The following is a 27,242-nucleotide window of genomic DNA, read 5'->3' on the forward strand; positions in this document are numbered from 1 at the left end:
TCGCTACTCCCTTTTCTCTTCCCCAGTAAAGGGTTGGCAACTATAGAGAACTCCTTCTATCCTTCCTAGCATATTGTGCTCTCTTTTTTTCTTTTTTGAGGGTATTACTGTCTCTCGCGTGTCTGTATTCCCACATCGTGGGTATGAGCCTCGTTTCGGAGCCACAACGGCAGCAGCAGGCCACTAAGGACAACAACAACAACAACAACAACAACAACAACAACAACAACAACAACAACAACAACAACAACAACAACAGGAGCAACGACAGACGGCCATTACGTGCCAGTGCGGACAATTTCCAAACGCCAACGTGAGAAAACAGTAAGCGTACGCACGCTCTGATATCGCCGATCTTTTTGCACGTCGACCGTGCATTTAATTAACATGTGTGCTCAGATACAGCGTCGCCGCATTTAAACACCGCTATCGGTACGCACATCACTGCAAGCCGGTTTGTGCACCCTTAAGGGTGTCCTCCGTGAGGGTGCAAATGGGTCTGTAACTCGCGCAGTGGCAACCGTTAAGGGTGCGAGCGTAGGTGCCATACACGGAAAGCGCCGCCCTCAAGGGCGTAAATCTGTTTATCGTGACTCGATCGGTCGAGTTTTTTTTCTTCATTTCACTCCCCCCCCCCCCAACCCCATGCCCCATTTTCGTGTCAGATTACACAGCTTTCCACCGCACGTCCTCCTCACCGCCGCTGTGGAGAGCGCGCAGGGAAAGTGCGTCATAACGCTGCTGTCGTCTGCGTCAGCGAGATCTTATTGTACGTTGTTGACTTAATGATGGCTCGCCGGCGGACCGCCTGCTTTAGCTGGCCGACACTGATGTAGCGTTGTTGTTTACGCTGTACGCGGAGCGGCCGGACGGGCTGCGGTGCGAATATATCGTGGCCCCCCCCCTTTTTTTTTTTTTCAAACGAAACCTTCGATTGCAGCGATTGCATACATATGTATGAAGCGCGCTGACGCTGTACGGGCGTATGGAAGGTTAAGCTGTTGGTTTCAGTTGCCCTCGCGAATTTAGCCTTACTTCTACTTCTGCTCGCTGACGTCAGCGCTGCGCGCGGGCTGTACGGAATGTCGGTGCCTGCGCGTGGTTGCGCTTCGTTGGTATGTGGGCCGTTTTCACTCGGTTAAGCGCTGCCACGTTAAGTTAAGTTAAAGTTAAGCGCTGCCACTCCGGCTGTGGTCAGCCTTGCAGTTGGCGCGGCGAAGTATAAACGCAGGGAGGGTTAATCGATTGCTGCAACTTCACTTATTCACTTTCACTTTTGTTTCCTTAAAGACCCCTCGCTGGAGGTATCACATAAGGGGTGGGGTTTACATATTTGTTTATTCTAGTTAGTGGCCACATGAGTTCAATCAACAATATTGGTATTAAGCTTAACAGCAAATGTCGATGAACAGGTTATTTCGGCTATGTGACGGGGCAGGCCGTCCCAGTAGGTTGACGATGGGCGAAAGAAAGATGCAGGGAAGGTTGTAGCGTGGCTGCGTGGACAGGTTACATGCAACAATGCCCTGTACGCATGGGAATGGCGAGGGGGTGGGGCCAACACATATGGTGCACGGTGAAGCTAGCTGTAATAAAACGTATGAAAAAGGATTAACGAATCAATGCGACGCCGGGATGATGGCGTGTTTGGTTGGCGTAATGCGCAGGTGTCACCCCTGTGATGTCGGCTGTAGCTCAACGCTTGCGGCCGCGTTGACCCCCCCTCCCCCTTGCAGTCTGTCGTCACGCCCGTGACAGCTTTCGAAGTGTTTGTTTTGAGCGTCGTGTTTCTGTTGTCATATCTTGCTGCGGCGACGCTGTGTCCCTCTTATTGGTCGCGACGTTCCGCTTTTGTGTTTGTTTGTTTCTTTCTTTTAAGCGAAGGTTTCCCTGTAGGCTGTTCCCCCCCCAGTTTTCGCGAACCGAGTAAAGTTGGCCGATCCCGGAAGCGAGTGTAATGTGGTGACTTTTAATTGGTGAGCCTGTTCTCGTACCGTGTCAGTGCACGATATGTGTGGCCTCGCAGAAGTTCGCGGCCTCATTCTGGCAAGCGGCCCATTTCCGAATTCACAGCACCCAGAAGCCTCACATGGCGTTCACCAGTTCAGGAGAGGAGGTAACCCACACGTGTCCCCAGCAGGCATATATATATATATATATATATATATATATATATATATATATATATATATGTAGTAGGCAAAGACGGTTTCTTCAGGCTACCTTTCAAACGTAAAGAACTTGAGTGGTGCTACAAGGTAAACAGAACAAGTATTTAATTTCGACAGTTTCGATCGGTGGACCGATCTTCGTCAGGGTTTACAAAAATATATATATATATATATATATATATATATATATATATATATATATATATATATATATATATATATATATATATATATATATATATATATATATATATATATATATATATAATCTCACCGGGTCTGCCGATATGAGCGGTCGCGCCTGACTCGGACAATTGTCCTCCCATGGTTTCGATCCTTCCCGGGCCCCTTTCCCCTCAGGTTCTTCAATCTCTGCAACTCACAGTGGCTGCGCAAATGTTCTTCTTCGCAAACAAACACAAGTCTTGCGCAGCATTGGTTAATTGCCTGCGCACACGTACAGGCCTTTTGACCGGTATACATGGTAATGTCGTCTGCTACGCAGTCCACGCGAAAGAAGCGCTTCGATCCTGCGTAGCTGCGTGTCGTGTAGATATGCATTGCGTGCGTTCGCTCCATTGCCGCTACGACGCCGAGTCCGGTCGTAATTTCGTTTTTTTCCCCCTTCTGCATGAACACGAAAGTGCCCACAGTTCACTTTCATTATTACCCTTACCATCTCCAGTTGCTGAAGCTTTTTTTTCTTCTTCCTCGAGCGGTTGCAACGTCTGCCTCTTCGTATCACTGTCGTCTGCTCTGCCTTCTTAGCAGACGACGCGAAGTGTCTCGCTGGTCGCAGACTAGGGAAGTTTGTCTGCTTGCGGAAACTCTGCTTATCAACTTTTGCGCTGCCAAGGCCGAAGGTTGACCAGTGCGTTTTCCCCCACCCCGTTCTCTTGGCATTGACTAATTCGATTTTCTGTTGCATTTCCTCTCCTATCGCAGATAACCATGACAGACGAGGATGTTGTGATTACTGGCTTCTCAGCCTACTTCCCCCAAGCAGACCACCTTGCCGAGTTCAAGGAGAAGCTCTACGCCGGTGTCGATTTAGTCACAGAGGATGAGACGAGGTGGCCTCGAGGTACGTATACCAAATAACACTTAGTCGTGTATCCATACTGCATTCCCGCCCGAAGTTGTACGATGCCAGTAAGCTTTCAGCTGCTATCATTAGGTGTCCGGCTATAGCCGTAGGTGTCCCACTAGCGAAATGGTGAATTTAATTTTTAACCGGGACAAGTTTACATCGCTTCATGTTAGCTGCACTGCAAGAAAAAAAAATTACACCCTTTGGGGTTCATCTTGTCTCTAAACAGTATTCGCCATCTTGTGGGCACTTTCTTTAATCCTGCGTTTTCGTACATTCAGATTGCGAACGGTATGCGCGCTTATCAGCGTGTGACCGCAGTGGCAAGATAAGCTCCAAATGGCGTAACATTTTTTAGTGTAAACCAACTGGATCTCCAGTTAAGGACTCGGTTTCCTACATATTTCACCGGCAGGTATTTAATCGGAATGAGTAAGCTTATGCGCCTAGTTAATAATAAATATATTTAAACCACGGGCTGAGAATTCAACTTTCCACTGACACCAGTGGATTGTTAACATGGGACCAGCTAATCGCATTGGTTAAGCTACTTGAAATTATCAGCCGAAATAAAATGAGCTTCACTGTTGCCGATTGCAGGTACCAGTTGCGTGCTGCTTCTGAGTAGTTAAAGTAGTTGATTAGCCCTTCGAGCACTTACCTGACATCCTAATAAAGAGCGTGAGGTGATGTCATAGGACTTAATTGTTGTTATTATATATATTCTCCCATATCAGTCCCTGCATTCGTGTTGAACGCATACACAACACGAGTAAAGAGAGATGAACAGCAACTTTGTTGCCCCCAATCATCGCCCTATTGAATCGCGTTATGCCCGCTACATCCACGTAGCGCACTGTAGAACCACGTAGCGCACTGTAGAACCACGTAGCGCACTGTAGAACCACGTAGCGCACTGTACATCCACGTAGCGCACTGTACATCTACGTAGCGTACTGCGCATCGACGTAGCGTGCCGTACATCCACGTAGCGCACTGTGCATCGACGTAGCGTACCGTACATCCACGTAGCGCACTGTACATCCACGTAGCGCACCGTACACCCACGTAGCGCACTGTACATCCACGTAGCGATGTCTAAAAAAAATATTAAAAGAACGCGCTCCTCCCGGCATCGCAGGTCTTCTGGGCCTCCCCGAGCGATCGGGCAAGATCCGCGACCTGTCGCAGTTCGACGCGCAGTTCTTCGGCGTGCACCCGAAGCAGGCGCACGTGATGGACCCGCAGCTGCGGCTCTTCCTGGAGACCTCGTACGAGGCGATCGTCGACGCCGGCTACGACCCGGCGACGCTGCGCGGCCGCAACGTGGGCGTCTTCATCGGCTCCTCCGAGTCCGAGACGGACGAAGCGTTCAACGTGGACACGGACAAGATCGACGGGTACGCTCTGGTCGGATGCTGCCGGGCCATGTTCTCCAACCGCATCTCCTACTCGCTCGACTTACACGGTGAGCACGCCGATCCTGTTTCGATCGCGTCGTCTTGTTCGAAGCTTCTTGCGCGTCATATGACTAATCACGTGAAGTGTGTGTGTGTGTGTGTGGGGGGGGGGGTGACAGCGGGAGCCCACGCTGGCCGCGACATCTTGGACACCTGTGCGTGTATATTTCGTGCTTGCGGTGGCTCGATCGCCTCACCTTGTTCGAAGCTTCTTCCGCGTCATATGACTAATCACGTGAAAGGGGGGGGGGGTGACAGCGGGAGCCCATCTCGGAGTCGGCGATGGTTCACTAATTAGCGCCATACGTGAATTAGTGGGAATTCGCGTGTATTAGCTATGCTAATTTGGTGAGAATGAGAACCAGCAAGTGTTTACTATAGGGTTTCGACATGAATGAAAACCTGGCCTAGTTACCTAAGACTAGTTAAATGCATTTTGGCTAGTTGGTCTGTCATATTGAGATCCCAAATAAAGCTTAAAAGACAGAGACATAAAACATTCTTATGTCTGTCCTTGTCTTTATACCGTAGTAGTGCATATAATAGCTGTTGGCCATATGTATTTTCAGTTTTGTAGTATGAAAAGTCTCATGCTCAGTCCACTTAAGCGATGCCTAACAACACAGTTTCAATGCCGAGAAGGTTTTAGATTGGGCTTCCTTTAAGCATAGTTCTCGCCGCATTCCCGACAGGCCCGAGCTTCACAGTCGACACGGCGTGCTCGTCGACGATGACGGCCCTGAACCAGGCCATGCTGGCGCTTCGTTCTGGACAGTGTGAGGCGGCCATTGTGGGTGGCAGCACGCTCACGCTCAAGCCCACCACATCCCTCAACTTCTTTCGCCTGGGCATGCTCTCCCCGGATGGCAAGTGCAAGGCATTCGACTCGGATGGTGAGTGTTTGTTTATTGCATATATGTGCTAATGATCATAGATATGAACTGTTACAGAAGGTCTGCAGTTGTCAGATTATCGCCAGATAAATCTAGTTGTCAGCAGGCCAGCATAATAATGATGCTGGTCAAAGTGATGCCACTGCTTAAATCATGTGGATTTATTATTGAAACCATATTGAATTAGTCTTAGCGTAAGAGTAACGCTCCAGTCACACTGTGAGTTCAGAGCAAAATAAATGCATGTTCTCATTGCAATGTTTCGGTCTCGCAGAAAAAGCGAAGTTGTTAGGAACAGCATTTCCAAAAATGTGCGGGTGAGCAGTATGCAATGGTGTTCAGCCAACCGCTGAAATTCATTGACTCTGGTCATTGGTTGAAGAATTTTCATACACAACGTAGCAGGTAAATCAACCAGCAAGCAATGATCAGCACTCCATGTGTGTAGATTTAGGAAATGTCGTACGATCAAAGATGCTGGCACTGTCGCACTTTTTCTATTCTGTGGTGATGGACAGATGTTCCAAGACTAAGTCGCTGTACCAACATGCAGGAAAGGGATACGTCCGAAGTGAAACCGTTGGCGTCTTCTTCCTTCAACGGGCTTCCGAGGCCCGCCGCGTCTACGCCAAGCTGATCCACGTCAAGGCCAATGCAGACGGCTACAAGACAGAAGGTAGGCATCAGAGGAAGTTGGGTCTCATCTTTTCACATAGAGCTTGAGATTATGAAGCGTGTATCCGTATGAAATGCACGTGACGTTGTAAAGCTTTAGCATGTCCGTGAACAGATTTAAAGTTTACAGAATGCTGAAGTGCCAAAGCCGCCGACGGGAGCAGCGTCGCTGGTGTAGCCATCTAGCGACACTTCGTTCAAGTGTGACACTTCAGTGCCGTTTCACACGTGTATGTCGCGGAACTCCGGTGTTCCGTTAACTGTAATGCATTTATGGACATGCTAAAGCTCCGCAGCGTTTCACCCCAGCCTCATGCTGAAGACAGGTACTAACACCACCTTTGCTTGCTCTGCATTCCAGGAATCACGTTCCCATCGGGCAAGGTTCAGGAACAGCTTCTGCGCGAGGTGTACAGCGAAGCCAAAGTCGACCCACACAAAGTGGGCTACGTCGAGGCCCATGGCACGGGCACCAAGGTTGGCGACCCGCAGGAGATGGGTGCCATCAGCAATGTCTTCTGTGGGCCCGGCCGCGAGAAACCGCTCAAGATTGGCTCCGTCAAGAGCAACATGGGGCACTCCGAGGGCGCATCTGGTGAGTAGAAGTTGGATGCACACCACAGATTGATCATCCCGTGGGCCGAGCGTCTCTGCTTTTCCCAAATAGGTCCAGCATTTAGCTGTTCAGCCATTTGTTGGTGGCCTGGCAAGGTCAGCGGAATAATTCTTCTGTTTGTTTCCCAGAGATCGGCAGGATTGCATTACTTGCCAGACTAGCTGTGATGAGAAAGCGTTCATCTGCCCGATTCCTAAACTATGGCTGAATGCTTGTCATGGCTGTAGTATCCAATAGATAAGGGGAGGAGCGAGACTTTCGTGAAATGTTATGTCGCGGAAACTGCTCGTTGAAAGGAATCCTTTAGAAATATTCTTCCTTTTTGCCATGTTGTTTTCACACAATCGTCTGGAGGGTGTGGCATGTATGTATGCATATGTGTTACACCTGTAGCAGGTAAGTTTGCCTGAAGCAACTTTCATTAACATCGCTTGGTCACATGACCAAGCAATATTAATGCTTGAAGTTCTGGATATAAGCACACTGTAGTGTGTAGCTTAAGAACCACATCACCTGGTTTCTTAACATTCAACTTGAATTCTGTTTTCCTTTTGCTATATAAGTACATATTAGAGTGAGCCTTCTCTGCTTATTGAGTCTTTCTTGACCTTATTGAGTGCCTTGTCGAGCAGCGAGAAATTGGTCTAGTTTGTGTTCTTTCATCTTGTTGTGCACCGAGTACTACAGTTGAACCTCGTTTGATGAAGTCGCATCCGACAGATACTTTCCGTATATCCAATATTTGTTATCAAGCATATGATTGTCACCTGCTGCCAGGCATTTGACTTGCTACATCTTTAAATCCGATAATTCTTTATTTCTATGGACTGCACTGGCAACTGCAGAAGTACACACCAGACAAAGGCGCTCCGTTGATCTTGTCTGGTGTGTCTTGTGGTCGTCCGTAGTGCTTGGCACATTACACAAGGTTAAACCCGTTTGAAGCCTGACCGGCATTCGTCCATGTTCTCACCTGTTCTTGCCACCAGGCGTCTGCTCAATGGCCAAGGTCATTCTAGCCATGGAGACGGGCACCATCGCGGCCAACCTGCACTTCAAGGAGGCCAACCCCAACATCCCATCTCTAAACGACGGCACCATCGAGGTGGTGAACAAGCCATCCCCGTTCCCTGGTGGCCTGGTGGGCATCAATTCGTTTGGCTTTGGCGGCGCCAACGTGCACACCATTCTGGAGGCGAACCCGGCGCCGCACGTGGACAGCCTGCCACGCGAGAAGCCAGAGCTGCCCAGGTTGGTCCTCATGGCTGGGAGGAACAAGGACTCGCTGGCGGTGAGCTACGCCTTAGATGTTTTTTGCCCCGTACTTGTGCTCTGTGGAAATGTTTCAACTAGTCTGTTATCTTGCAAGATAGGTGTTTGTGCATGCAAACATTCTTGTAGAAAACACACGTTCTCAGTGGTTCGTAATCTTTCGCAAGGTTTCCTGCCTAGCTGTTTTCGTGGTTGGCACCGTAGCCGACGAGAAATTGCGACGGACTGAACAGAAATCTGCTGCAATGGGTACAGCACTGCCATTCTGAAAGACATCTGCAGTGTTGCTGTGACTTGGTAATTTATGTGCCATTTGTGGCAAGCACATTTGTTGCAGTAATGAGTGTCTGTAGAACAATCACTGTAAGCATCGCATTGGCATTGTGGCCTCTGCACTTGAAAGAATGAACCTTAGTATAAAAAATGTGAACATAGTGAATGTATTTCTGTATAATACACGACTTCGCTATGGAAACGTTCTACTGACATCTTGATAAACATCATAGTGCCATTGTGATAGACATCATCTGCTAGCTGTTATGTACTATTGTAACATTCTTCTGGGTGCACAGTAAGTTTTGTTAGCACGGTTAGGATGCCGTACTTGCAGTTTTTCGGATGCCTTAATTATTGATCCCCCCTTCCGCAGAGCACTCTGGACCGGGTTGAAGGTGAGGGTCCATACCCAGACTCAGCGTACGCCCTCCTGAACAAGGTTGGCCAGCCCAGCGTGAACCAATTCCCATACCGAGGTTTCGCCGTGCTCCCCGTCGACGGCTCGGGCAAGGACGCCATCAAAGTGTCCGAACAGGCTCCGTTCGAGAAGCGGCCCCTGTGGTTCGTGTTCACCGGCATGGGCTGCCAGTGGAACGGCATGGCCCGCCAGATGATGCAGTTTGACGTGTTCGCCAACTCCATCCGCAAGTCTCACGAGCTGCTCAAGCAGTTTGGCATCGACCTTATCGACCTGGTGACCAGCGACAATGCCGACAACCAGACCATGGTGTCGCCGTTCGTCTCCATCGCAGCCATTCAGGTGTGCCCCTTGTTGAGACTTGAGTTTCGTTCCTGTCTGGGCCCTGCCCTGCTGCGATGAGCGCTATGTCGGGTCTATCTGTAGTCGTAACACGGCGCGGTGCGATTATGTTGTGTTCCGTTGCTCTGGTAAAACTTGCAATCTGGTGACGCAAGGCTTCTATAAAGGGCCCTTCAGATGTACGCTGCTGTTCATTTGGGTGGCCATTCAGATGCAGGAAACGATTATAAAAAGTTGCATACATACCTTTGGCAAATGCCATAGAGATGTGTATTGCTGCTTGTGCTGGTTACGCCTTTTGTGTTAATACAGTAATTCACCTCCTATTTCTACTTGAGAGTCTCTGCATCGGCTCTCGATTGTGCGGTGTCCAATTTGAAAGGTGCGTTTGTAAGCAGGCGCTTGTGTTTCAAACATTTGACCAGGTGCGTTTGTGGAATTTTCCATTCGTCTCCGTATTCCTTTGCGGCGGCAGTGAAATTACGTTATGTTGAAATCATGTACAAACACATTTCATTAACATTGAGGTCCTAAATCCGTAGTGTCCGTGGACAAGAAGTTACAAGTTAAATACTTCACTATATCAAGATTTCATTATATTTGAGTTTGTTGTACTGAGGTTCAACTGTGCGTTAATTTGTGTATAACTCAGCTTCCTGCACCTTGCTACAAGTCTTGCATTTAGCTACATTGCTTGCTTGTGCTGCCCTCTATCGTTTGTAGGTGGCGCTTGTTGACATGCTTCGCGCCGTGGGTGTGCATCCTGATGGCATCGTGGGTCACTCGGTGGGAGAAATCGGGTGCGCCTACGCTGACGGAGGCTTCACCGCTGAGCAGACCGTTCTGTGTGCTTACTGGCGAGGCCGCTGTGTCGAGCTGGGAAACCTGCCCAAGGGGGCCATGGCTGCTGTCGGTAAGTGTTCTATTCTAAATGTTGCTGAAACCTTTCATTAGTACATGCTGTCCTTACGCTTGCTACACTCCGACTGCGATAATGTGGTGACGTGGATGTGTATGCGATGGCACAAGGTGGCCAATGTGCTGCCATGCAGCTCTTTCTGTGGTCATTCTAACAGAGAATCGATTGTTCAAAGCTTGTGGGCATTGTTGAAGCTTTCTACCGATGCGGAGGTTTTTGTAAATTACACTGGAAATGCGATTTCCACTCCATACAGAAAGTAACGATACAGCTTATTAACATGGATAGTGAAGAATAATGTCGGTCACAAGCTTAGATGGTACGGTTTATAAAGATGGATATGGCCTAGTACAAGCATGGTTGGTTACAAGCAGAGGCGGTATGGTTTATGAGGACCAGTGGTGTGTTATACAGATGGTCACAAGCATAGATGATGCGGTTTAGAAAGAATGATGGCTTGGAATTGCGATGTTCAGGAGCTTCGACATGCATACTGTCGCGAATTGGCAGAAGCTGCGTCCAGCTTCTTCTTCGTTCGTCCTTGTGTGCAACATGCTACGTTTAGTGCTTTCAGTAGATACGAGTCTTGTAGATGCGCTTGTCCTCACGGATCTTCATCTATCCGCATCGCACGTGCTTGTCTTCTCTGTCAGGCCTGACGTGGGAGGAAGCAAAGAAGCGCTGCCGCGACGGCGTCATCCCTGCGTGCCACAACGCCGAGGACTCGGTGACCGTGTCCGGACCGGCCGAGGCCGTGGCCAAGATGGTTGCCGAGCTCAAGGCCGAGAACGTGTTCGCCCGCGAGGTGAACAGCCTGGAGGTGGCCTTCCACAGCCCCCACATGCAGAGCATCGGACCCGCACTCCGGCAGGCCCTCGAAAAGGTACGGCGTCGGCATGACTCCAATTGTGCCACTCTTGTGTTAGCCTGTTTACAAGCGATTAGCCGTGGAGATTTGATCGCACGTGCTTTGGGTTCTGTGTGCGAGGCGCAATGAACATAGCCAAGGGCACTGGCTTCGGCACCGGCCCGGCGCGCTGCCCGAAGGAGAGAGTATCAACAGTGATGAGATACTTTGAATCTTCGAAATGGTTTATGATGACTGTGCAGGCATGGGCAGGTTACGCAGATGACTGCAGAGTTTTGCAAATAAAAGCAGGACATTGCATGTCACTATAGTCGGATACAACTTTAGAAAAAAAGGGGGCGTTTACTCCTCCGACGCGGATGCACACGAGCATCCACCGATGGGCGCGCATTCTGGACTGACGTCATGAGCCAGACGGCCGGTGACCCCGCCGACGGAGAAGATGGCCGGCCGCGCTTCGAACTTGGCCAAGTCGCGTCAGCTCTGTGCTTCAGCGATAAACGCATTGTTTTATATAAGTACTTTTTCAATAGCAACTGATTTATTTTAAGCTTGGAAAACGAGTAGTACATACGCCGTGTACATGCGAACAAGCGCAAAAGCCATGCAGAGCTGCTCTTTCTACTTTTGTGACCTGCAATGAAGCTAAAGCGCAGACGACGGGCAGCGTTGTAGAAGGCACGGTGTTATTTTTCTGTTGCTATCCGGCATGTGCTGTAGCACATGAGAGCTCTGCTAAACCAGTCATCAAAATACAAAAGTCTTTATTTATACCGAGAATTGCGCGTTTCAGGAGCACGATTTTTTTAGCGGGACTATTTTAGTCGCGGAGGCACTCGGCTGTCGCGCTTCGGTCATCTGGGCGGGGCCTCTCCTTTTTTCTAAAGTTGTATCCGACTATAGCGTGTGAACGATGCAATCCAGTGGTTCGGACTCCAAGTCCTAGCATGTGCAGTATTCCCGAAGCTTCCCTTGACTAAGCTGCAGACATTCTCGGTAAAGACAATTCGTAAACATGTCTATCTCTTTGTCATGTAGTCCGTTAGACTGCCTTTTCTTTGTTTGCTTTCTTTTCTCCTTTTTTTCTGACACCTTTTTCTCGGTGCGCTTAATCCAACCAAACATGCTACACAACCAAACTCCCGTCTTTCATTGTCCTTATTTCTTAGCTCCTTCACAGAGTTCTTTTACTCATTGTGGCAGCAAAGTGGCTATGGCGTTGAGTTGCTGAGCTCGAGGTCTCAGATTCTTAGGTGACGGCTGTCGTGAAGGCGCCGCGGGAAACGCAATGAGCATCCTGGGCTAGTTCATGCCAGGCGTTGTACAAATCAAGTCAAGCATGGGCTTCAACTTAAGAGGAAGCTTTAGCTCGGACCCAACTCCGATGCGGCCTATTCAAATACATGTAAAAACGCAAAAACGTTTTTCTGAGATAACCCCTGGACCGATTTTGATGAAATTTGTTGCATTTGAAAGAGTAAGATAAATTCTAGTGACTGTTGGAAGCAGAATTTTGACTTAGGGCTTGAATTTTGTTAGAAAGATTTTCAAAAATTCGGAAGTTTGGAAAAAATAGAAGCATGAAGTTTAGAAATTCATAACTCTGCATCAAGAACAGATATCGCGGTTCTGTAAACGGCATCCACTAGATCATTCAAAGCGGACAAATATTATATGCAATTTTACATTTTACGTGAATTTGTTACATTGTTTACAAGGGTTCTGCAAAAGTTGTAACTACATATTAATACATTTTTTGAGGTTCATGTGTAACATATAAATTTTGTCCGCTTTAGATGTGCTATCAGATACAATTCACAGAAATGCGATATCCCTTTTTCTTGTTGAGTTACAGAGTTGTAAACTTGATAGTTTCGTTTTCTGAAAATTTGCAATTTTCGTCAATTTTTAATAAAATATTGACGACCTAACTCAAAAATTCGAAACCAACAGTCACTAGATTTTAAGTTTTTCTTTTAAATGCAGCAAACCCAGTCAAATTTAGTGCAGTGGTTGCCGAGAAAAACGAATTCTCCTTTTACTTGTATTTAGATAGGAGCACCCGAGCTAAAGCTTCCTCTTAAGATGCATTTCTGAATACGGGGGTCAGTCCCGTCTACATTGGCTGCATTTCGATGCAGGTGGAATGTGAAAAAAACTCTTGCTTACTATGATTCAGGTGAATGTCAAAGAAAAGCTACGTGGTCGAAACGAATCTAGTTTTGTATTAACATGGGACTTTTAGGATGGCGGTACTGGCACGTGAAACCCAGCCCGAGAGTTAAATTTGTCTGATGCATTTCCTGCCCGTTGTTCGTCTCCGGTCGTTCAGGTGGTGCCCCAGTCCAAGCCCCGCACCGAGCGCTGGGTGAGCTCCTCGGTGCCCGAGAGCCGCTGGGGCGAGCCGATGGCCCAGCGCTGCTCGGCCGAGTACCACGTCAACAACCTGCTCTCGCCCGTGCTCTTCCGCGAGGCCCTCCAGCACGTGCCCAGCGACGCCATCTTGCTTGAGATTGCGCCGCACTGTCTTCTGCAGGTGAGCAGAGACCACTTTTATCCAGGGTGGCGGTGGGGGGGGGAGCCTGCTTTGTGATTCGTACACTCCCTCAGCTCGCTCCCAGTAGAACCGAGTACCTGTTGTCGGATTTCGTACGACCGATCGCCCATCATGCGTGCTAGTTTTTTCATTGTGAACGTTATTTGATTCCTCTGTGACAGAGGCGTAATTATATCTGTATGGTTGTAAATCTCGCTTCTTTCTCCCCACCAGTTCACTTGGTCAATTACAGGGCTTAAAGCTTGTTCAGTGCGCTCCACCCACCTTTAAGATTCACCGGAAGGGGGGGGGGGCAGCGCCCTCTTACCTGCAAGAATTACCCATTTCTAGAGAGTAAGATGAAGCTACTACTAATACAGTGGTTACTAACACATCCTCGCCATTCCTGGTGGCCAGTGTCGGACGTGGCGGCTGACAATTGTTTTGATGAAGTAATGAATATAACAAAGAAAGTGCGGCTCTCCATTCAACTTCAATAAAGTGAGCTCTGTTGTTATATACTTATGACAAACGGTGACTGTAACGAAGGCAATTTTCATGTCCGACAGGACTTTGTTTGTACTTGTGCTGTGCCATGTACTACCGCAAAGCTGTGATCGTAGGACCACACGTTACAAAGCCCTCCGTTTTCGCTACCCGCAGGCCATTCTCCGGCGGGCTGTGGGCAACGCCACCTGCCTGGGCCTGATGAAGCGCAACGACGACAACACCAAATTCTTCCTCAACTCTCTGGGCAAGCTGCACACCCTGGGCGTCCAGCTGGACCTGACCCCGCTCTACCCGCCCGTGCCGTTCCCGGTGCCTCGCGGCACGCCCAGCATTGGCCACCTGGTCAGCTGGGACCACACGCAGCAGTGGACCGTGGTCGGCTGGAACGACTTCTCCACTTCGGCGCAGGTGAGACACGTGTGGTTGTTGTTGGCGAAGGCGTCATCGGATATTGTAGTATACCTCCAGAAAAGAGCACGTTTGAAAGCACTGTGGAAACGTTTGCCGACTGTTCTTAGCGATGGCTTCCACGCGGGCTGAGTTGCAGCGCCATGCCGTTGGCTTTCGCCGCCGCAGCTGCATGAACACCAAGCTCACCTCCAACGTAGAACAGCGAAAACGCGAAACCGCATTGAGGGAAACAAAAAGTAGGGATCACCTGCTAAAAAAGCAGTGCAGATAATTTGGCTATTTGAATTAGGTACAGTCGCCGACCGATTTTCCGGACTCCAAAAATTCGGACATGCCCGATTATTCGGTCAGCTTCGCGGCACCGCCATTCTCCCCATAGACCATAATGTATAACAACTGCCGAAAGTTCGGACACCTTGCAACCTCTCGTCTGATTTTTCGGACACTCCTTGAGCCAACTCGGTCGAGAGCACCATGCACCGACTCTGACCGGTGCATGGTTCCATACATTGTTCGACTTGCTGAACGCCATGTTTGTTTTGAACAGAGCTTCCTTGCTGCCCCACGAAGTGGCGCTACTGGAAATCCCCGCTCATCATCATCGTTTCTGCCTGGTTAGAGTGGCTCTGCAGCAGTTCCGGTTTCAGCTTAGTAAGCCATGTCAAGACAATCCAGCAGCTTATTTGTTTCTTCGCGCACGACGCTGCGAGCAGGCCACGCTTTTCGTTTGTGCGCTGTGTCGAGGTTTCGGTGATCCAATGCGGTGTACGGAAACATTGCGTCAAGTGTCTAATGGCGCCAACAGTGCCCGCACAGACTTCGCTGGGGAATGCCGGCTAGCGGGTGCCGGGAGGCCTAAGTCGCCTTCCGATGTGCGCCCCACCTGACGCGGAAAATGTTCTTCCGAGACCTACGCAGTGGTTGCATTGCGGTTCCGGACACCGTCTCATTTGACAGTTTCATAGGTGCTGACACTGCTGTATTGACATGCGCAGAACTCGACGACGGCAAGATCATTCGTCAGGTTTCTGCTGCACCGCCGGACGATGACTCAGAGTCGGAAGATTACTCACCATGTGCTACGCTGCCGTCGCATGTGGAGCGTGTACAAGCAGTGACTGTGCTATCAGCCGCTAATAGTGACCGTACGACCCTCTCCGAGATTCAGGCTTATCTGATTGCGCGTAAACGGAACAGCGTGCAACGGCGCATTCACACTTTCTTCCAAGCCTACTGCCAAGCCCAAATAAGTGCGTGGAAATAAAGGATTTCATTTTTTTTTCTTAATCTGCTTTTTCGGACACCTGTTTATTCGGACATTTTCGCAGTCCCCGTGAGGTCCGAATAAACGGTCGGCGACTGTATATGCAAATCAACTTTTGTTTTGGAATCATTGATAACTACATTTTGGAGTAAAAATTCGAGACCCTGGCTGTTTGATTACCATTTGATCCTGAGCCCACCGCGGCATGCCAGCCTTAACCACTGCACCAAAATGGCTGTGGAGCTCCCTTTAACAACTTCGTTGTAAATATGCAATATACATTGAACATTGATATGAGATATTACGAAGTAACTAAACTGTTTCTCACCTTTACCTGTGCGTAACTGATATACGCTTATAATGAACAGCGAATGTAACAAAGCTATTTCCGTGTCTGATGCGACTGCCTTGGAATGAGGCTCGACTGTACTAGGTGCTAGACTTCATATAAGCTTGACAACGCTTGACAGATCGGACCGAAAGTATGAGTAGAGCGATTCTTGTTTTGAAAAAGCGGGCTTTATCAAGAACAGGGGAGGCGTGATGCTTGTATAACTGCTTCTTTATTGTGAGTACACCTGAACAGCGCCATTCAGGGCAGCGGAAGATAAGGGAGGGACAAAAGCAAAGGGAGATATGATCTTACCGCATCATTGGTGATCGAGACACAACTGGAGATGATTAGTGATTCCGACACAAGCAGAGCGTACCCACCGGTTTGAACTAGCGCTTCTGCCGTAGGTTTCCGAGGAAGTCGTCGAGATCGACCTGGAGGCCAACGAAGGCGACGCTTTCCTGGCGGGCCACCAGTTGGACGGTCGCGTGCTGTTCCCTGCAACTGGCTACATGGTGCTGGCCTGGAAGTCATTGACCAAGCGATCCGGCAAGCCATTCCACCAGGTGCCCGTGGTGTTCGAGGACGTCACCCTGCACCGGGCCACCATCCTTCCCAAGAGTGGTGAGTTGCAAATCTGCCTGTTGCCCCAATAGCGCAGTCTGCGTCTTGCGCGTTTGAGCCTACGGGAGCTGAACAGAAGGGAAAATGGACTGATCCGGGAACGTCTTCGAGGTTAAGGTTCTGGCTCCCGCATGAAGCAAGGTTGTCTTTTATGTCCCTTTCTCTTCGTGAAATATGTAAATGTTACCCTAAATTTGACGAGCATATCTAATTAATTATGTAGTATAAGAATAAGTAAAGTAAATTTCCCCTGCACTTTTCTTGGCTGTATTGTCAGTTGGCATTTGATCTTGTGAGAAAAAAGAAATTTAGGGAAGCATGAGTTGTCCACGTCATCTGGTGGCGGTCACATAGGACCACTACTGCCATCTCTAGTTGCAGCTGCTCGACTAGGACACACTGTCGCCGTTGCGTGCATGTCAGGGCTAGAACTCTGAATGCCAGAGGACTCGAGAGTTGTGCGTGGAAGACAAGTGTCGGGAAATGCGAGAGTGTGAGGCATCCTCGCGCACAATGCAATATAGAAATGAAAAGATAAAGCAATGTGCATGCAGAAAAGGCATAGAAACGTGCACGAAATGCACGGCTAGCCATTGAGAGTGTTTTTGTTTCCGCAGGCTCCGTGAAGTTCCTGGTGAACATAATGCGCGCTTCTGGCGAGTTCGAGGTGTGCGAAGCCGGCATGGTGGCCGCGAGCGGCCACATCCGCATGGCCGAAGAAGGCGAGAAGCTTTTGGAGAAGGAGCCCCCCGGCACACCCACCGAGACCGTGGCCTACGAGCTGGAGACCGAGGACATTTACAAGGAGCTCAGGCTCCGGGGCTATGAGTACTACGGAGGCTTCCAGGGCATCATCAAAGCCGACCTCACCAGTGAGTCGTTTGCCTGCAGTTCTGCTTCTCCTTGCCCCGTACTGCATTGTAAACAGCACGGTATGCATGCGTATGCCACGGATGATGTAAACTTGCCTATGTAGCGTAGGGTTGGCTGGGGTACAACTGAAGAAGTTGGAAGTAGCATGCTGCCAACTTAATGATCTTTTCCTTGGCACATAATCGCATTGTGTTCGTTTTGCACACATTAAGATGAAAGTTATGCGAATTTGAAATGGCATATGTAATTCAGACATGCCCCCAGATTTCGGTACGGGGTTCATCAAATGATGGGGAACATGTAGACTCCCAAGTGTTGTCGTCTGCCCATTCCTCAGGTTATGCAGTGGTTGCGATAACATCTCGACATGTGTCCGGAAGTTCTGTGACGAAAAAAAAGTAATTTAAAGACTTACAGTGCTGGCCTATATCAAAGCATAGAACACCACCAATGATCAGAAATGAGCTCGTAGATAAGTTTCTGATATGACAGCGTATTCCAGATGTGGTAGCTCAGAACTTAAGTACGTGGGCTACTCTTCGGAGTGCTTGTGAACACCAGAGATCCGGTTTTAAAAGGGGCGTTTTGCAATGACGTCTTTTGCAGAGCCGTACGGCAAGCTCAAGTGGGAAGACAACTGGGTGACCTTCATCGACACCATGCTGCAGTTCAGCATCTTGGGCAACCCACAGCGAACCTTCAACCTGCCCGTCAGGATCCAGTCGTGTCGCGTTGACCCCGCGGTCCACGCCAAGGTCGTCGAGAAGGTCGGAGATGCAGGTGAGCAGCGTTGCGCATCCATTTCGTCGTATTACTCTGGCATTAAGGAAAGTGTATCATATAACGCAGAAGCACTAGAATTTGATGGCGTTTCTCTTTGCTCCAATCCTGAAGACAATATTCTTGATGGTGGTTAGTTGGTTTATTGACGTATAGTGTTTGCTTAGCAGATGAATTGTTTTCTCTCGGCCTTTATTTGTGCACAAGCAAAGGTTGACATAGAGTGAAGTAACAACAAAAAACTTGAGCAAATATACATGTACAGAAGTTAGGATGAAACAAAATTTTTAATGTTTTTTTTGCTTACATAAAAGAACGTAAACCTGAGTGCTGGCTAAAATTTTGTTGCTCTGTGTACTCTCTAGCTCTGTGCTGTCAGACATAATTATGTCTTTTTTCTAATCTCGCAATTTCTTTCTGCAGGCATCGACATTTTCTACGATCGCTACCTCAACACGTGCCGCGCCGGTGGCGTCGCCATGCGAGGCCTCAAGGCCAGCATCGCCCCACGGCGGGCCGTGCAGCAGACGCCTTTCCTCGAAGAATACCAGTTCGTGCCGTACGCAGACGACGATTCCGCTCGCAACGAGCGCGAGTCCTGCATCCGCGAGTACGTCGAGGTGTGCTGCGGCATCGCGCGCCGCGTCCTCGAGTCGTGCGGCAAGAACAAGGCGCAAATCTCGGACGTCATGAACGGCTTCCGCGAGGCTCCCGAGCAGGTGCTCAACCGCTACCTCGAGAACCCTGGCGAGAACCACGGCCTCCTCAAAGTCCTGGCCGCCATCCAGAAACAGGCCAACGGCTCTGCCGCGTCATTGGTCGCCACCGTCCAGACGGCCCTGGCGGCCCACAAGGAGGACCTGGAACGGGACTTCCTCAATACGGTGCTCTTCGAAGAGGACCCGCTGCGGTACCTCTTGGACGTCGTGGTCGAGAACACGAGCACCAAGAAGATCCGTGTTCTGGAGTTGGCGGGCGAAGGCGGCGTGGTGCTGGCACCCTGGGTGACCAATCTGCTGCGCCTGTCCAACATCTTGCTCAAGACGGACTACACCGTGGCCCACCCGGCTCCGGACACGATTGAGGCCGAGCAGCTCCCGGAAGGAACGAGAACGGTAACATGGGACCCTGCCTCGGCTTCCAAGAATGGCCTTCCCGAGGCTGACCTGATCGTCATGCGTGGCGTAGCCGGCACATCCGGCAAGAGCCTAGAGTCTCTGGCCGAGGAATTGTCCGCACAGTGCAAGGAGCACGGCTTCGTCCTGCTCGCCCATCGCACGGCCCTCACTCCGGCTGAGATGTTCCTGTCGACTGTCGGCAAGGTCCCGCTCCGGGTCCATGCCAGCGCGACCGTGGAGGCGACGTTCCGTGCCCGCGGATTCCACGTGGTTGGCCTCAAGTCCAACAATGTCTCCACGCTGCTCCTGCTCAGGAAGGCGTCGGCAGTGGCCATCGACGCAGCCAAGCAGGAGGTGATCCGGGTTAAGAATGCCGGATACGAATGGGTGGAGCCCCTCAAGACCAAGGCAGCTGAATACGAGAGCAGGCCCGTTGGCGAGAATGTCTGGCTGCTCGCCGAGGACGCGGCCATCAGCGGAGTCGTGGGACTGACCAACTGCCTCCGGCAGGAAACCGGCAGCCACATCAGGTGCATATTCAATGCCAGCGTCAAGGGGTCGAACAAGGTCGCCGACTTCAGCCCAAGCAACCCGGCGTACAAGGACATACTGGAGAAGGACCTGGTCATGAACGTATACCGCGATGGGCAGTGGGGATCGTACAGGCACCGGGTCGCGCAGTCTGACGGAGCCCCGAAGACCACTACGCCGTATGCCTTCCTCAATGTGCAGACCCGAGGCGACCTGTCAAGCCTGAAGTGGTACGAGTCGCCTCTACGGTACGCCTCGCCGTCCAGCGGTATGGACGGTGTCCTCTGCAGCGTGTACTATGCTCCGCTGAACTTCCGAGACATCATGCTGGCCACTGGAAAGCTTCCACCGGATGCCTTGCCTGGTATGTGTCGTCTGTAAATCTTGTCCCAGTGGCAATTTCTGACAGGCTGTGCCTATAGTTCGGTGCCAAGAGGCATAATATTACATCACCTAGGTGCTGACTGTATCGAGGAGGTGCGTTGGGCTTTGTGCGCGCAAAAGCCTGCAGTAACTTCAGTGAGAAGGTGCCAGAACTAAGATGGGCTTGATGAACGAGGCTTTCTTTAAATGCCACTTAATCCCTAAACCAGTTATCATTGGGCGGTGACTAACTTTAGCCTGTGCCTTATCTGTGAATTGAAACGAATGTAAAAACAAGAAATAAGCAACCCGAAAACAACAATTGCTGTTTTGCTGTAGCCTGTGTCTGCAATGTCTTAATTCACTTTGTACTGCAGTGAAGTTGTTTACCAGTACAGGTTGGAGCCTTTCAAGTTACTCAAGACCACAGGCACAGGCTTCAAGAAAACTCAATCATGTGACGGTTTCTGTGTACTGAAAAATAAATGTGTATGAGAAGATACTATGGTAGCCATTACTTCACACTGCTTGGACGTGTTAGACACGTATTTTGTTATTTCGCCTGACAAACCATAATGGTTGGGAGAGTCCAGAATTCATTGATCGGTGGAAAAGTCTAGAGGAAAAAAAGACTCACCCGTTGCATCTTTTGCTCGTTCAAACAGGCAATCTGGCCACATCTGACTGCGTCCTCGGCCTGGAGTTCTCCGGCCGCGACCCGAAGGGACGCCGAGTCATGGGATCCGTGGCTGCCCAGGGCATGGCCACGGTGTTGGCCGCCGACCCGGGCTTCCTGTGGGAGGTGCCCGAGTCGTGGAGCCTCGAAGAGGCCTCCACAGTTCCGGTCGCCTACTCGACCGCCTACTACGCCCTCCTGGTGCGGGGCAACATGCGACCGGGAGAGTCCCTGCTTGTCCACTCCGGCAGCGGTGGCGTCGGACAGGCGGCCATCTCCATAGCCCTCTCCATGGGTTGCACAGTCTTCACCACCGTCGGTAAGGTGTCGAGTGCGCCAAATCGGAGATGCACGTTTCGCTTCGTTCTGTGTGCTTCCATATTTAGAAAGCGCACTAGTTGGATGTGTAAAAGTATGAACAAGCAGTGGTAGCGTTAGCCTTCATGAGTCTCGTAAGAGCAGCGAAATGCTTTTGGATATTGATATTGAAAAGACGACAACTTAACAATGTTACACATTTGGCCACTTTTTGGTTCTGTTGATGGTTCTTTCTTGCTGTAAGTTTGAGCCCAAGACACTGCGAAGTAAAATATGTGTGTATTGTTCAGTCAGATTGGCTAGCTTACGATTAATGTTTGCGTCTTCTCCGGATAACCTGCCTATTGGCTGCACGCACTCTTCGTTTGAGTAACATAGTTTGCTGGGCGAGTGAGTTCATATTCGTGGGTTAACGAAACCTTCGTTTGAGAGCTCTGTAATCCTCCACGATTTCATTGTATCAATGTTGGCACCATTTCGTTGTTCGTGCCCTTGCTTCATGTACGAGTCTGCAGACTGTGAAATTTAGCTGCCAGAATTCGTGATGCGGCGATGTTAACACTGTCTCGTTGTGCGTTTTCTCAGGTTCCAAGGAGAAGCGAGAGTTCCTCAAGCGCCGCTTCCCTCAGCTGGAGGACCGCAACTTCGCAAACTCGCGCGACCTCACGTTCGAGGAGCACATCCTTATGGAGACGAAGGGAAGAGGTGAGTGCGTTGATTTAATGCCGGAGCGAGGGAACTACAGCAATGAACCAAATTGAGTTCATCATGCATGCTGCCTAAATTTGCAATCTTTCTATGCTAAGTACTGCTGTCATAAGCCATTTTAAGACATATCATTCAGTGGGGATGATACCTGAAACCTACAGTTTTGGCTACAATTATTTCCATAAGTGATCTGCATTCTGTGCAAAAGTTATGTGAGGTTGATGAGTTGTAAAAACATGAATTATGCTGAATATGTGGAAAATATATTCTGGGCTGCTAAGCACGTGGTCGCGGGATCGAGATTCGGCCATGGCGGCCGCATTTCGATGAGAGCTAAATGTGAAAACACCTGTGTACTTATAATTAGGTGCACGTTGAAGAAACCCAGGCTGTCCAAATTTCCGGAGTCCCCCAGTACGGCGTGCCTCATAATCAGATTGTGGTTTTGGCACGTAAAACCCCAAATCTAATTTTTAATGAATATTTTTGGAGTTTAACTGTTTTGTTGTGCAGAGTGCGAGAGGGATGGGGCCTAATCAAGCCTAGAAGGCTCGGAAGAGACTTGCTTGAAGTTGGTTAGGGTTCTCGCTTAACTTGGCCTCGCATGCTCTGAAAAAAAAAAAAATTCCTTGTTCAATCCTTTCTGTCGTCACATGGCACGAACGACTAGCAAAACCTGCCTACTCCAAGAAGTGTAGATATCCCAAATGATGCCCTATATCGCTTAATGTCTCAATGCATCAGAGGGCTTGAACCATGTTGAGTGCCTCCATCAGAGGTGGACTTAGGACATTTAAACTGGCAGAACTGTGATTCTCTAGTTTGACAAAAAGCCCACTTGTGCCTAAAGTCTCGCCGTCTTCTCTATTCGAACACCAGGCGTTGACCTCGTACTCAACTCCCTGGCCGAGGAGAAGCTCCAGGCCAGCGTCCGCTGCCTGGCAACCCACGGCCGATTCCTGGAGATTGGCAAGTTCGACCTGTCCAAGAACTCTCCTCTGGGCATGTCCGTGTTCCTCAAGAACGTCACCTTCCACGGCATCCTGCTGGACGCGCTGTTCGGCGACGATCCCTTCGTTGCCGCCGACAAGCGTCGCGTCGCCGAGCTTGTCCGCGAGGGCATTGCCTCGGGTGCGGTGCGGCCCCTGGACGCCATCAAGTTCACGCGGGACCAGGCCGAGGAGGCGTTCCGGTTCATGGCCTCCGGAAAGCACATGGGCAAAGTGGTGCTTGAGGTGCGTTTGGCTTTGTTTTGGTTCCCTTTAATGTCTTCCAATGGCAGGACACTTAAAAATATCTCACCCGTACATTCTCGGAAACATGCTACACAGTTGCATTATGGTGGGAACTGAAATTCTGTAGGTATTTTCACCTATAACAACAGCTATAGAAGGCAGTCAAATCGTGTTCTATCTTTCAAAGTTTGTACTGGAGAGAGAAGAGCCCCTTTTTTTAGTTAGTTCGAATTTTGTAACTTATTGTGTATTTAGGCCTTGCTGTAAAGTCAGAAAATTTAGTTCATCATTGAAACACAACCAGATTGTGTTGCCACTGTTCAGTTCATCATCTGTAGGCTGCAAAGGAGCTGAATTTTACTTTGCTGCACTGAGAGCAGCTGTCTGAAGCCAGTATGCGTGGGGTGGTTTTGCCAGTGAAACACTAGACAATGATAAAAAAAAGGAGGGGCCGACATGTGTTGTTTAGCTTTGCTTGAAATTTAGCTAGCACAATTTGCTGGTAAACTCTTGACTATCTCTTCAATTCAAACCATATGGACTTTGTCAGTGCCTTTGGGCAGGTCGTGGCCAGTATGGCAGATGAGTTCTCGATTGCTCCCGTCAATCGCCAACATTCATTCTTGCCGTTTGACGTGAACAGGTCAGGCCGGAAGAGACCCCACGCAAGACGGCGCCCGCCACGCCGCTCACAGTGGAGGCCGTGGCCCGCACCTGCTTCTACGAGCACAAGTCGTACGTGATCGCCGGCGGTCTCGGGGGCTTCGGCCTGGAGCTCGCCGAATGGATGGTGCACCGCGGGTGCCGCAAGCTGGTGCTCAGCGCGCGGTCCGGCGTGCGCACGGGGTACCAGAAGCTGTGCCTCCACCGGTGGCAGCACGCGGGCTGCAAGGTGGTGGTGAGCAAAGCCGACGCCTCGACCGAGAAGGGCGCCCGGCAGATCATCGAGGACTCTAAGGCACTGGGACCAGTCGGTGGCATCTTCAACCTGGCAGTGGTGAGTGGCCATAACTCGTATATTTACACTCACTGGGAACTGCCCAGTAGAAAAACTGAGACGTGTGCAAGCATACGTTAGTGTGAGGAAGGAAGTGCATTCTTCAATGCTTAAGTGGTGAAAATGTGCGAAAATTTTTTTGGTTAGGTAAACAGCGTAGTAGAAAAATGGAGGTTCGCAGTGTTGGAGCATATTGGAAGCCTGTGGCATGTTTTGTTGGGACATCTTGTTTGTACAAGTAGCATGAGTTACCTCATGTCTGATGGTCTCTATGCACGTGTTTCTCACTTTAAACGGGGGACATATGATACGATGTGGCAACGCGCTACAAAGCGCACTGGGCCTAAAAGGGGACGGTTGTGGGCATAGGAAATCGTGAGGACCTCCTGTGTCCTGTTGAAACATTTTAGACGCTTCTATTGGTTGATCTAGTCGCACGTCAGATAGGACGCCAAATTGCGCTGTGCCTCCTGTTTGTCTGTTAACATTCTGTTCTCAAGGTGGGCTGTTTCCTGCTTCAAACACCTTGTGACAGTCGCTGATGTCTGGGCTGGAGTGTAACGTGCCCAGAAACTTGAACTGCTGGTTGTCTCATCAACTGTGTGCCGTGTGGAAAATGCCATTGGTCACTCCAGAGTTGATCAGGAAAAAGACTCCCGAGAGCGGGTCGCCGGTTGTCTGTTGCTTACCCTTCCATATTTGGTGCCACTTGAACAAAAGATCGAAAGTTGAATTAGCAATGCACATTGGGCTTCTCATTCGCTCTGAGAGATTGCTGTTGCTGTCGGGAGTAGCTCGAGGGTGGGGTTAACGAGGTGCACTGTAGTGAAACAGAATAACCTGCGTTATGTTGTTTTGCATCGAAAACAAATTCGCTTCAATTCACTTTGGCTGCTCAATTCCGAAAACCACATGCTCATGCATGTACACAAACATGGCCTTGTGATCTGATGCTCTTTCGACTGCTTCTTGTTCAACTTTGAACAGTGTGGTTTGAGCCTCGGCGAATGCTTCGTTCTCGGCCCGCAGGTCCTCCGCGACGCACTGCTTGAGAACCAAACGCCAGAGGCCTACGAGACCGTGTGCAAGCCCAAGGTGGACGGCACGCAACGTCTGGACGAACTGTCCCGAAAGATGTGTCCGGAGATCGACCATTTCGTCGTGTTCTCCTCTGTGTCCTGCGGCCGGGGCAACGCCGGACAGACCAACTACGGCTACGCCAACTCCGTCATGGAGCGCATCTGCGAGCGACGGGTCGCCGACGGACTGCCCGGTGAGCCGACGTTCGCAGTGAATGCGCGTGGGTGTTGTGGGACGATTGCGACCTCAGTGTGTTGCATTACGATTACGTAACAGTGCTAGGTAAGAGTCACTGGTGTTTGGGTGTAAATTTGTCACAGGGCAAAGTTGTCGCATCGGAGTTGCCCCCGCAGCTTTGCGTGTTTCGATTTTTTTTTTCTGCTTGGCTGTGTTTAGCAAGTCGCAGCATCTGTCTCGCCCCTCAAGCCGACACAGTAATTGACTCGAAAATACTGCTTACCAAACCAGGGGTGTAGGTAAAGCGCGCGGAACAGGAAAACTGAGCGAAGGAAATGAATGCAGTTAGAATTCTGAAATAAGAAAATGCATATATTGTGACTTTAGCAATAACTCTAACTATGTAAAACGTTAAGTGACCATAAACAAGTAATGACATCCAATAATTTCTGAAACTTTAATAGTTGGGACATGTTTGGCTAGAGAAAGTACCCTGCCAAATGGGGAAAGCACGGTTGGGGAATAGTGACCCTCGCGCCTGAAGGTGTAGTCGTAGTGCTGAAGTTGCCGTATTGTGTGCGTCTAGGCCTGGCCATCCAGTGGGGCGCCATCGGTGATGTCGGCGTCCTCCACGACACCATGGGCGCCGACGTGGTCGTCGGTGGTACTCTGCCCCAGCGCATCAGCTCGTGCATGGCCGTCATGGACCGGTTCCTGAGCCAGAGCCACCCCGTCGTCTCGAGCTTGGTCAAGGCCGACCTCTCCACCAAGTCGGATGGCAAGAACAAGCAGGACCTTGTCCAGTCCATCGCACACATTCTTGGTGAGTATGGCAGTCTATGTCTATGGGGCTTTTTGCCTTGAGAAGTTCTAGGGACTGCTGGTTGTTCTCTTGCCCTGAAAGCAGAAGAGCAGTGATCTCCTGCTATTACACATGGTTGTCTAACAACAACAAAACAAAAGGTTGCCTTTGAGCACGCTCTATCAATTGTCCCATTAAGTGCGTAATGCATATCTTAAGCTTTGGCACACTGCAAGGCACACTCACTCAACTTGGTGTACTAAACCCAACTCAATCCCATCAGACAAATTTTTTATACGAAGCTCAGGTTATTCAGATGAAGCGAGATGGATGAAGATAGTGTACACATTGCCTTACGAGTGTAGTTTGGTTTTGCAGAATGTGTATGTAAACTTCGAGGTGTTGATGGTCGCATTTGGGACTCATTTCTAGGAAGTACTATAACGGCAAGCGTACACCTACTAGGAGAAAATTGTCCTTAACTCCTAGCCGCGCAGGTTTCTCCTGCGGGTTTTCGCATCTGCTCGACCTGGTTTTGTATTGACGCTCCTTTACTCGATTCGTCCGCAGGCGTGAAGGACCCGTCGAGCCTGAACCCGAACATGAGCCTCGGAGAGCTGGGCATGGACTCGCTCATGGGCGTCGAGGTGAAGCAGACCATCGAGCGCGACTACGACCTCACCCTGTCCATGCAAGAGATCCGGCAGCTCACCATCAACAGGCTGCGCGAAATTGGCGGCGGTGCCAGCAGCGCGCCGGCCAAGTCCGACAGCGCTGCCACCGTGGCTCAAGAGAGCGAAGGTGGGTGGCACAGCATTCCGTGTTCAATAATTACCGGGCACGCATCGCGCAGCCTTTATCAAAAGTTTTGGTGCCACTGTGCAAGTTACTGCGGTTGTTTGCGA

The 27,242-nt window shown here is 49.9% G+C and overlaps 1 protein-coding gene across 1 annotated transcript in view; it reads left to right on the plus strand.

Moving 5' to 3' along the window:
- FASN1 (Fatty acid synthase 1) overlaps positions 1-27,242 on the plus strand; it is a 57,407-nt gene that overhangs the window by 26,110 nt on the left and 4,055 nt on the right. The window contains exons 2-23 of the mRNA XM_070523678.1: positions 3,117-3,255; positions 4,403-4,729; positions 5,414-5,614; positions 6,168-6,290; positions 6,651-6,884; positions 7,895-8,196; positions 8,827-9,213; positions 9,937-10,126; positions 10,786-11,015; positions 13,333-13,536; positions 14,200-14,454; positions 16,463-16,679; positions 17,297-17,551; positions 18,159-18,332; positions 18,756-20,345; positions 21,010-21,339; positions 21,924-22,043; positions 22,926-23,281; positions 23,925-24,278; positions 25,308-25,551; positions 26,122-26,358; positions 26,908-27,138. Coding sequence (XP_070379779.1) covers positions 3,123-3,255; positions 4,403-4,729; positions 5,414-5,614; positions 6,168-6,290; positions 6,651-6,884; positions 7,895-8,196; positions 8,827-9,213; positions 9,937-10,126; positions 10,786-11,015; positions 13,333-13,536; positions 14,200-14,454; positions 16,463-16,679; positions 17,297-17,551; positions 18,159-18,332; positions 18,756-20,345; positions 21,010-21,339; positions 21,924-22,043; positions 22,926-23,281; positions 23,925-24,278; positions 25,308-25,551; positions 26,122-26,358; positions 26,908-27,138 — 6,694 coding nt within the window. The 5' untranslated portion in view covers positions 3,117-3,122. The remainder of the gene's footprint in view (positions 1-3,116; positions 3,256-4,402; positions 4,730-5,413; positions 5,615-6,167; positions 6,291-6,650; positions 6,885-7,894; positions 8,197-8,826; positions 9,214-9,936; positions 10,127-10,785; positions 11,016-13,332; positions 13,537-14,199; positions 14,455-16,462; positions 16,680-17,296; positions 17,552-18,158; positions 18,333-18,755; positions 20,346-21,009; positions 21,340-21,923; positions 22,044-22,925; positions 23,282-23,924; positions 24,279-25,307; positions 25,552-26,121; positions 26,359-26,907; positions 27,139-27,242) is intronic.

This window comes from Dermacentor albipictus, chromosome 8 (genome assembly GCF_038994185.2).
Source record: "Dermacentor albipictus isolate Rhodes 1998 colony chromosome 8, USDA_Dalb.pri_finalv2, whole genome shotgun sequence".
Lineage (NCBI taxonomy): Eukaryota > Metazoa > Arthropoda > Arachnida > Ixodida > Ixodidae > Dermacentor > Dermacentor albipictus.